This window comes from Delphinapterus leucas, chromosome 2, assembly GCF_059928025.1.
Source record: "Delphinapterus leucas isolate spDelLeu-1000000601 "Yukka" chromosome 2, BTC_Dleu_Yukka2, whole genome shotgun sequence".
NCBI lineage: Eukaryota > Metazoa > Chordata > Mammalia > Artiodactyla > Monodontidae > Delphinapterus > Delphinapterus leucas.
Genome location: NC_143130.1, coordinates 12,334,984 through 12,345,884, shown reverse-complemented (window position 1 = coordinate 12,345,884; position 10,901 = coordinate 12,334,984). Strand labels below are relative to the sequence as shown.

The following is a 10,901-nucleotide window of genomic DNA, read 5'->3' as shown; positions in this document are numbered from 1 at the left end:
GAGTCCCGTGCCTATGTCAGAGTGGACCAACTTAGAGGAAATTTTAAATCCCCTTAGAGGTTTCCTGGTTCTCCTTTATGGGATCAGTTGGCAGCAAATCAGTTCGACTTCCTGTTACAGAGAGACGGAGTGGATTAGAGAGGGAATGACACTGGGTTAGTGCCTCAAACTTTTAAATTTTAATTGAAGTCCGTTCCTTCCCACCCTAAGGCGTTGGGGCACCCCGCTGAGCCCAGGAAGCGCCTGGATGGATTTGGCGGCGGCTCAGGGTCTGTGCGCCCCGCTCACCAAGCGCCAGCGAGCGGGGTTTCCTTCCGAGCTTGGAAAGGTGCGCACAGAGCGTGCACTTGGCCTTCTCTTCAAGCGCGGTGCTCCAGAGCGTGTGCGACATGTGGAGAGACGGAACAGTTATGTTAGAAACGCCTTGGAGATGGTGTCCCTTGTCAGGGAGGCAGACCTTATGCCAGGATGGGGAGGGCCCTCTTCCTGGGGTCCCGCTCTGCGCAGCCCAGTGTCCGGTGCCTACTCAGGAGCATCCGTATCGTTCACTGGGGTGTTCTGGGGCATCGACGGCTTCTCCAAAGACTCTTCTTCCAGGGTTTCTGACAGCCTCACTAAACATAGGGAGAGACAAAGAGATGTGAAATTTGTTTTACTTCTGTACATAAACCACTCCCCACCCATAGCTCTTTCCCTCACTTTCAGTGGAGTCTCCCAGGCCTGGCTCCAGCTGGGGGGCCTCTTCAGTAACCTCGACGAGGGGGTGAGGGCAGGTCAGTCAGGCGGCCAGATCCTCCTTGGCCTTCAAAATAGCATGTGCCCGTCAAGTTTTCCCCTGAGGTAGTTTTCCTGCTGCCCCAGACTGGAGAAATGGTCTGAGGTGCCTGTGACCAAGGCCGGTAACTGACCTTCTTCTGACTCAGGAGTTACGAGCCGTCGTAAGAGAATAAAACAAGGCAGGGGTTGTCTTGTGTTTGGGTCCTAGGATCTGACTACGGTTTACATTTCCATTTGCGTTTTCAATCTTTCCTCCTTATGAAATAGCAAATTATGAATGAGGAGGAAAGACAATCAACTGGCGGGGTTCTGATGTTGAGGGGTGGGGACGTTTGCCCTCCCTGCTCCCCCCCCTCCCGCCCCAGGCTGGGCTCTCTGCTCGGTAGGGAGGGACATTTACCTGGTGTGTAAATTGTGAGGAAAGCGTTGGGGGTCTGAGACAGCAAAGTCACAACATGGGATATGATGTTCCAGCTTTGAAGGGGAACAAAGGCCCTGAGCTAACCCCAGTGAAAGCCAGGAGCGTGGAGAAGGCAACAAAGACTTGCAGCCTGCGGTCACCGGTAGGTGTCAATGTGGACACTCACAGCCGGGGCAGTGGAAGAGGGGGACACAGAGCCAGGCTGTCATTCCAAGGCTTAACATGAACAAAGATAAAAACACGACAAGCTCAGCTTTCAATGGTTGGGAGGTTCAAAGTGGAGTGCTAGGGAGTGTATCTGGGTCAAGTATTCTCTGAAGCAGGGCCCCTCTTTCTCTCGTCCAGTATCAGCCAGGGAAGTTCTAAGGCCCCTTTCCCAAGGTAACTTTTCTTACTAAAAGAAGAATCTTCAAAATAATGTCCGATTCTACCCACTGCCTAAGTTGAAGAAGATGGAACTTTCAGCACTTCCGGATCCCAGAGACCCAGGTGGCTGCATTAACTTATGAACTGGAACAGCCTACCTTAACTTTTGGGATAAAGTTCATGTACTCTTGTACGAATTTAATGAAAAGAAATAACATTCCTTTTATGAAACTGTGCATACATGTAGATGAATCGAAGGGTAACATAATTTAGAAAGTATTCATCCAACAAAGAAGTTTCAGTAGTAAACCACTGAAAGAATAATGGAGACCTAGTAGAATTAAATATACCTGTGGTTTCAGATTCCCTATTAGAAATCAGCAGACAAGGCATTTACCAGCAAATGACTCCTCTAGAATCCGGGAAAGATAATTGGGAATCCTCCGCTAATGCAACGGATTAGCAAAGACCATCTTAGAGAATGAATAAGTGGAAATGATAACAAATTATGTTTATCCTTAGCAGGTGGACACATTGTGTTCCTTAAATTCTGCTACTAGAACCAAAATACAAGTTTTAAAAATGATCATACAATAAAATTCTGATTTTCTTTAGCTGAAGTAAGTCTCCTAAATAATAATTTAAAAAAAGGATGTAAATATCCTTAAAAGACTAATGACATTTCACAGGTAATGCAATTTGGAAAGAAACACTTCCATGTTTTCTTTTCCAACAATGTGCATTTTTGTAAACTGCTATAAATTGCAATTCAAAAGCACTGATCTCGCCATCCCCAATCATTTTTTATACTGATCAAATGAATGCAGATACTCCCATTTGGGAGGGGCGACATGACATTTCACTTGGCAGTTCTAAACAGGTCACAGACCTTTCACAGACCCTAAGGCAGTGGGAGGGAGCTCTTTACTAAACCGTGTAACCAAATCAAACCAATGGTTACCCCTTTTCAAAACCATTGGAATGGTTTGCACAATGCTATTCACATAGCAGCACAGAAACTGAAAGGATGGTCATCCAATGGAAATTTCTTTCCTTTTGTTTACACTTGCAGAGCTCAAAAAGTAATACTTGGAGGAAAATAATTACATTTGCTATGATAAAAGTCTTAAATACTTAACATGCATTTTGGTTGGCGTGACCCGGCATAGATATGGCCATCCATTGGTACATATATATATGCACATGTATGTATGTATATGCATGTATATTTATTGGAGATGTCTCTTTGTTTGAAACCTTAGGCACAAAGACACAACATGGCTGCCCTCAAGATGACCTATTGCTTTCAAGTTGCTTGAACACATCAGAATTTCCATTGTTAAGGTTGATTAATTGAAACTGATAAGTTACCATGAATAAAGATTGTTTTTCTGTTTAATGTGGTGGGCCTGATTTGGTAAATGCCTTATTCATGTAGCTTTGCAGTGCAGCATATGGGCAAGAGTCATTCAGTATCACAAACATATACAATTTATTATGCTTGTATGGGCACAACCAAAGGCCTTTCTATTTTAATGACAAAGTTTCAATGAAAAATTCCATTTAAAGAGTCACTAGGAACATGAGGTGTGATTTTATAATTTATTCTTAAGAGTTTCCATCTCTGAGTTTCTGTGAGTAGTTTAAAAGATATCACATTTAAATACAGTTTCAAAAAAGATGCAAACATCCACATTACACCTTAGCGCTTGTCACTGGGAATACAGCAGAATTTATGTTAATGTTAGCAGACATAAGAGAAAGCACCTTTTCATCTGATGCTACCTTGTGTGCTCTGCTAATGGTAAAGTTACCTTAAACGTTTCATTGAGATGCCAGCAATAAAAGCTCACACTGCCCAGTTTACAAGAAAATGCAAAGGATGCTGGTGAATAACAAGTTAACTTCCTGACATCTTCTTTCCTCCTTTACTTAAAAGCTGATGTCACTTTTCAGACTACATTAAAAACTGTCATGAATATTTACCGATAAAGGTAAGTTTTAAAATTTTTTTCTAATGATGTACAGAAACGTTTTTCTCCCTTTTTCATTTTGGCTGCTCATGTAATCCCCAGAAGAAGAATAACAACAACCAAAATCTACAAGAGATTTGCTAATGAACTAAAGAAATGACTGCATCAAACCATCAAAGAGATAGCTACCATATTCAGCCTTTAATGTCTTATCAAATAAATTCTCTGGTCATTCATGTCCATGAAACAGTTCAAGTTCACCCAACATTTCTCAATTAAATTAGATGGGTAATCTCAGTTCAGCTCTTCGGGAGAGTAATAAACCACATTGGTCACAGCTGACCACAGCTAGTATGCGATTCATAAAGGACTGGGTGTCCATTGGAAAGCTAATCAGTGCACCGTCACTTGTAAAATTCCCTCCTGCATTTTGAAGCGATAATCTGTATCTAATTTTTAAAGAAAAATTTACTCTCCTTTCACTCTTCTGAGGCCAATTTCTTTTCTGGACCTGAATAGAGATCATTGGTGAAACAGTACCAAATAGCTCTGGTATGTGTATAACAAAAACCCACCTCTTTGTAGAACATAACAAATTATGCAATGTTCACAGATGCACTTCACATTGTGCCTTTTGTGAGAAAATGAAGGCCCAAGTCAATTCCCCACCCCCCTCTTTATGAAAGCCTGGGCTCCCCATGCAATCTGTCCTAATCCTGGAGAAAAATCATTATACCTAATGTGGAAGCTTCATAGTTCTTTGAAAAGGGATTTTTCATTTGCACTTTTGGTCTTTGTAATTTATTTGCACAAGTGTGAATCTGAAGTTGCAAGCAAATTTGTTCCTATACACAAGCAAGGAGGGTTAAAATGTTAACTGCTCCTCTAGCCCACATTTGATATTTAGAGGAAATGCTGTGTTCACACAATACCATGGCTTGCATTTATAGGCTACCAAAGAAATACAGTAATTTTTCAGTTACAATTTTAAAAACTTTACACACTGAAAATATTTTGAACATCGTTTCTGTATTTTGGCTTTTTATGATCTTTATGAGGGAAGGGGCTGCTAATGGCTAATCCTGATTTTCACGAGGTAGCAGTTTCTGCGGAAATGGTGACAAATGCAGAGAGGCATTTTCAGGTTCACTTGCCTCGTGGGACCTCTGTAAATACTGGTATTACTTTTATTGAATGTGCTAATCTTTGAGTGTCAGTCTTAGAATAGAAATTTCAAGCACTGAGAAGACTCTCTGCATCCTCAGTGCCTCGCCTAAGTCTTTGTTTATAGTAGGTGCTCACAGTTACCATACCATCCAACAATCCCACTCCTGGGCATATATCCAGACAAAACGCTACTTCGAAAAGATACATGCACCCCAGTGTTCATAGCAGCACTATTTCCAATAGCCAAGGCATGGAAGCAACTTAACTGCCCATTGACAGATGAATGGATAAAGAAGCTGTGGTATATATACACAGTGGAATACTACTCAGCCATAAAAAAGAATGAAACACTGCCATTTGCAGCAACATGGATGGACCCAGAGATGATCACACTAAGTGAAGAAAGTCAGACAGAGAAAGACAAATACCTGATGATATCACTTATATGTGGAATCCAAAATATGATACAAGTGAACTTATTTACAAAACAGAAACAGACTCAGAGACACAGAAAACAAATTTATGGTTATCAGAGGGGGATGGGAGTGGGGAAGGGATAAATCAGGAGTTTGGGATGAGCAGATACAAACTACTATATATAAAATAGATAAACAGCAAGGTCCTACTATAAAGCACAGGAGACTATATTCAATATCCTGTAATAAACCATAATGGAAAAGAATATGAAAAAGAATATACATATGTATAACTGAATCACTTTGCTGTACGCCAGAAACTAGCACAACGTTGTAAATTAACTGTACTTCAATTAAAAAAGGTAAAATCTAGTAGGTGCTCATAAAGTCTGTGGAATGAATGAATAAATAAATGAATGAATTCACAAAAAGAAGGTGAAACCTAGGAGGTTAAGAAGTGTGGGCCCCTCGGTATCCACAGCCTTTCCAGTTGCCTCCACATTGACCGGTCTTGGTCATGAGACTCTCTCTGACTAATGGGACAGAAGCAAATGTGGTGTCAGCAAACTTCAACAGTCCTTGTGCACTGGCGCTTGCTCTTTTTTGCTGTTCTTGAGAACCCTGACAGCACCATGAAAGCAAGACTGGGTTTGCGTGATCAATGATGAGAAATATAAGATGTGGTTGCGCCTGTCAGCCCAGCAGACGGCCAGCCTGAGGCCAGCGACAGCCAGCTAACTGTAGAATATGAGCAACCCCAGCAAGAGCAGGCACAAGACCTACCACCTAGATGCAAGCGTGTATAAAGGCAGAGAAGCATGGAATAGCACGGAAGAGTGGGGAACAGCAAGTCATTTGTTATGACTAGATTAGAGAGCTCATGTAGGGGAGAGGCAGGGATTATGCATGCTCTTATATGCTAAACTGAAGAATTTGGTTTTATCCTGAAAGCCACAGACATCTATCTATTGAAGAATGCAGAGGAATAACAAAGTGTGTAAAAGTGAATCAAAGAATGAAATCCAGGGGCTTCCCTGGTGGTGCAGTGGTTGAGAGTCCGCCTGCCGATGCAGGGGACACGGGTTCGTGCCCCCGTCCGGGAAGATCCCACATGCTGCAGAGCGGCTGGGCCCGTGAGCCATGGCCGCTGAGCCTGCGCCCCGCAACGGGAGAGGCCACAACAGAGAGAGGCCCGCGTACCGCAAAAAAAAAAAAAGACAAGAGCATTTCAAGAGTTAAGGGACGCTCATTTGTAACAGAATGCAAGGGGTGTGGCCCAGTGCCAGGGGATATACTGAGGAACTGAAAACTATCTCACATTTGAAGGATTCCCTAGGGAGGCTGCCCTAGGGAGGAGCAGTGTCAGGGAGATGCAGAGCAGAAGGCAAGTGGAGTAATCTGGGGCTAGAGAAGGAGAGAGAGCAGGTTCCGATTTCTCTCTGGAGGGCTGACATTAAAGGTAAGGAGGACCAGAGGGCGCTTGCTTGAAGAGGAAGGGAGGGGATGAGTAAGAAAAGAAGGCGTGGACAGCATTACAGGAGGAGAGCGCTGGGATGCGGTGGGACTCTTTAGCCAGAGGACAAATAGGGATGTTAGGCTGTTACCCAAGTTCATACAATTATGATGTGACGCAAACGTCAGACTCAATTTTATTAAACATTTATTGATCACTTACTGAATGCCTGGGAAGTGGCAGGCACATTTATACATAAGCCTTATCACATTTGATTCTTTAAAACAACATACCTTGAAGTTGGAGGAAGTAGCTTTCTAATCAATCCAAGGGAGATGTCTCCGTTACTTGAGAAGTCAACGGCAGAACTCCTTACCCTACAATGTAATGCCAACTGGAAACACAAGGCCCCTGAACTCATTTGGGATGGTTGCTGTCTATCTATTGAATGTGGATGTCATGGAAATTATCAAATTGCCGTCCTGCTTTTAGCTTCCTAGAGCTGCTGTAACAAAGTAATATAAACCATACAGCTTAGAGCAACACGTATTTATTCTCTCACGGATCTGGAGGTTGGAAGTCTGAAATCCAGGTGTTGACAGGACCTTGCTCGTGCTCAAACTCTGGGTACAATCCTTCCTTGCCTCTTCCTAGCTTCTGGTAGTGGCTGTAGATTCTTGGGGTTCCTTGGCTTACAGCTGCACCTCTCCAATCTCTGCCTCTTTCATCATGTGGCATTCTCCCTGTGTGTGTGTGTGTCCCAATTTCGCTCTTCTTTTTTTTTTTGCGGTACACGGGCCTCTCACTGTTGTGGCCTCTCCCGTTGCGGAGCACAGGCTCCGGATGCTCAGGCTCAGCGGCCGTGGCTCACGGGCCCAGCCGCTCCGCGGCATGTGGGATCTTCCCAGACCGGGGCACAAACCCGTGTCCCCTGCATCGGCAGGCGGACTCTCAACAACTGCACCACCAGGAAAGCCCCCAATTTCCCTCTTCTTATAAGGACACCAGTCATATTGGATTAGGGCCCACCCCAATCACCTCATCTTAACTAGATTAAATCTGCAAAGACCCTATTTTATAAATAAGGTTACATTCACAGGAACCGGGGTTAGGGTGTCAACATATCTTTTGGGAGAGAGGGGACATAATTCAACCCATAACACGTCCTTTTCCAGAAAAGGTAACTTATTGCCTATTTCACAGATAGAACACCGGGGGAAAGGACTTTTACTAAGGTGCAACAGAGACTTTTAAAATGTTCTTTCAAGAAATGGTAGATATTTAATACGTGCCTTTGATGTATAGGATAATAAGAAGTGGGGCCATTGTTCACAAAGGGGAAGTGTTCTTAGAACAGACTGTATACATAAGGTAGGCCTGCAATCAAATGAAGGGTCTTTGGTCTAGAAACATGAAGAAAACTGGTTTGAACATATAGGAATTTTTTGGTGGGGGGAGAAGGAAGTACAATATAGCAAGTTCATGATTTATTATACCGTATGGACATGATAAATAACAATTTAAAAAGAAAATAATCCAAAGATATACAGGGGGTCTTCCCTAGAGGCGCAGTGGTTGAGAATCTGCCTGCCAACGCAAGGAACATGGGTTTGAGCCCTGGTCTGGGAAGATCCCACATGCCGCGGAGCAACTAAGCCTGTGCACCACAACTACTGAGCCTGTGCTCTAGAGCCCGCGTGCCACAACTACTGAAGCCCACGTGCCTAGAGCCCGTGCTCCACAACAAGAGAAGCCACAGCAATGAGAAGCCCGCGCACCACAACAAAGAGTAGACCCTGCTCCCTGCAACTAGAGAAAGCCTGTGCGTAGCAACGAAGACCCAACACAGCCAAAAATAAATAAATTAATGAAATAAAATTTTTAAAAAACCTAAAAAACAAAGACATGCTGGGATAAAATAGATAAACATTTCTCAGGTAAGGAAATGTAAAACAATGAACAAGGCTGTTATGGACTGAATTGTGTCTCCCCCAAAAGACACTGCAGTCCTAACTGCCGGGACCCGTGAACGTGACCTTATTTGGAAATAGGGTCTTTGCAGATGACTGAGTTAAGACGAGGTCATCAGGGTGGACCCTAATCCAATATGTCTTCATCCTCATAAAAAGGTGAAATCTGGACACAGATACACACACACGGAGGGAAGACTGTGTGAAGACATGAGGAGACCACCATCTACAAGCAAAGGAACACGTGAGGTTCCTGAAGCTCTGAGAGCAGCATGGACAGGTTCCCCCTCACAGACCTCAGAAGGAACCAACCCTGCTGGCATCTTGATTTCAAACTTCCAGCCTCCAGATCTGTGAAACCAGAAATTTCTGTGGTTTAGCCAACCAGCTGCTGTACTTGGTTAGGGCAGCCCTAGCACTCATACACAGGCTGAAACCACAGACCTGTGTAATTCCAGCTGCAGAAATTCACAATGACAGCCAGGAATAAAGCTCCTTTTTGGTGACAGAGGCTAAATGTGCTCCGTGTTGGGTGAAAGAACAAACCACTCCTCAAAGACAGAAGCATGAATGAAAGGACATTGGGAGGAAAAAAAGTTTCTAACCTGGGGCTACTATGGCTTTTTAGAAAGCTCTGGGCTTAGGGAGGCTCAAAGGCAAAACTTACTTCACTCACAGGAACTGAGCCAAGCGACCTGATGGCTTAAAGGCTTCAAGACCCTATTGTCACAGCAGGACAGGCACCCCCAAACTTATTAAGAACTGGCTGTAGACTGGGGGTGAGAGTGGCGGAAGTGGGTGCAGTTACCAAACTGTGCTCAGGAAATACTGCATTCAGGTGGCAGGAGGGGGGAGAGAGAGACAGAGAGAGAGAGAGAGAGAGGGAGGGAGGGACGGAATGAATATGAATGAGACAGAGAAACTTGACCCTGTAAACCAAAATTCTAAAATAAATAAAGGAAAGGAATGCTAGGAAAGACAACAGAAAGATAAGCTATCAGGATACGAATTCACTCCAGATAAATTTAAGTTGGTGAAATAGTTTGACAGAGATTTTAAAATGTGTGTTTAGTATGCTCACAGAAATAACTGATAGGGTCCACTAAACAAATAAATTATGATGCAAAACAGGCCAGGATAAAATAAGAACTGGTGGCTCTGAAAATGAATCAATTTAAAGTCTTGGGAAATAAAAAAAAGTCACTAAAATAAAACTAAAACATGGGATAAATTGGGCATAGATGAAGAGAGGACTGGAAAACCGGAAAAGGTGACATCAAGAAATCCATCCATATGCACAACAGAGAAATAAACACAAAAATTAGAAAATGTAGATTAGAGGCATGAGAAGAGACTGTGAGGTGCCTCAGAAGAAAATAATGTGTAGGATGTTACACAAGCAATATTTGAAAAGACAATGGCTGCGAAATTTCTAGAAGTAAAGAAAGATATGAATGATCCAAATTGTACTCTGAATATTGATCAAGATTAAATACATTTTATAGAATGAGTACATTACAGTAAAACTAAAGACCATCAAGAATAAAGACTAAACCTTAAAAGCTACATAAAGAAAACTCAAATGACCACAAATGGTTGACAAATCAACAACAAACTTCAAGAAGCCTGAGCAGAAGCTCAAAGGCAATGGTATAATAACAAAATGTGGAGGAAAAAATAACTGCCAACCCAGAATATCGTATCTTGCTAAACTACCCTCAAGAGGGAGATAAAATTAAGACAAACAGAATTTATCATCAATAGGTCCTCACTAAACAAATTATTGAAGTAATGATACTTTTTAACATGCACATATACTAAAACATACACATACGCAATGGGTACTCAACATGTAATTCTGTGTTTTCTGAATATTTGAAATATTTCATAAAAAACAAAGAAATAGTTTCTAAATTAGTCAACAAGCCCTTCCTCAATTCATTCTTACTGATATGTAAACACAAATAATAAGATTATTTTATAGTTGTCACTCTAGCTTCCATTTGTGTAGCATGTAATAGTATACAACATACTTCTTCCTATGACCTACTTTTTTGCCATGTGATCATTTCATTCAAGATAAGGAACATGCATTAAAGAATCTGAACCAGCCGGGAACAGGAAAGGCTGAGGACTGAGGCCCAGTGACACTTCTCTACACTGACATAAATATCCGCTTTTCTGATCTCAATTTATTCCCTCAAATTCCAAACTCGGGGTTCCTCCCATTGAAAGGAATATTCACATGCAAAGGTGTCACTCCCAGTTCACTTAAGGGTGCAACTTGATATGTCCATGAATTTGCATGAATCCATACACAACATCTTGTAACATTTTGTCATTTCTCTAACAGAACCA

The 10,901-nt window shown here is 42.4% G+C and overlaps 1 protein-coding gene across 1 annotated transcript in view; it reads right to left on the bottom strand.

Moving 5' to 3' along the window:
* Positions 1 to 253: 253 nt before the first annotated feature.
* C2H10orf67 (chromosome 2 C10orf67 homolog) overlaps positions 254 to 10,901 on the bottom strand; it is a 119,211-nt gene continuing 108,563 nt past the window's right edge. Inside the window, exons 16-18 of the mRNA XM_089906421.1 lie at positions 1,108 to 1,118; positions 758 to 918; positions 254 to 614 (exon numbers count right to left, since the gene is read on the bottom strand). Coding sequence (XP_089762547.1) covers positions 523 to 614; positions 758 to 918; positions 1,108 to 1,118 — 264 coding nt within the window. The 3' untranslated portion in view covers positions 254 to 522. The remainder of the gene's footprint in view (positions 615 to 757; positions 919 to 1,107; positions 1,119 to 10,901) is intronic.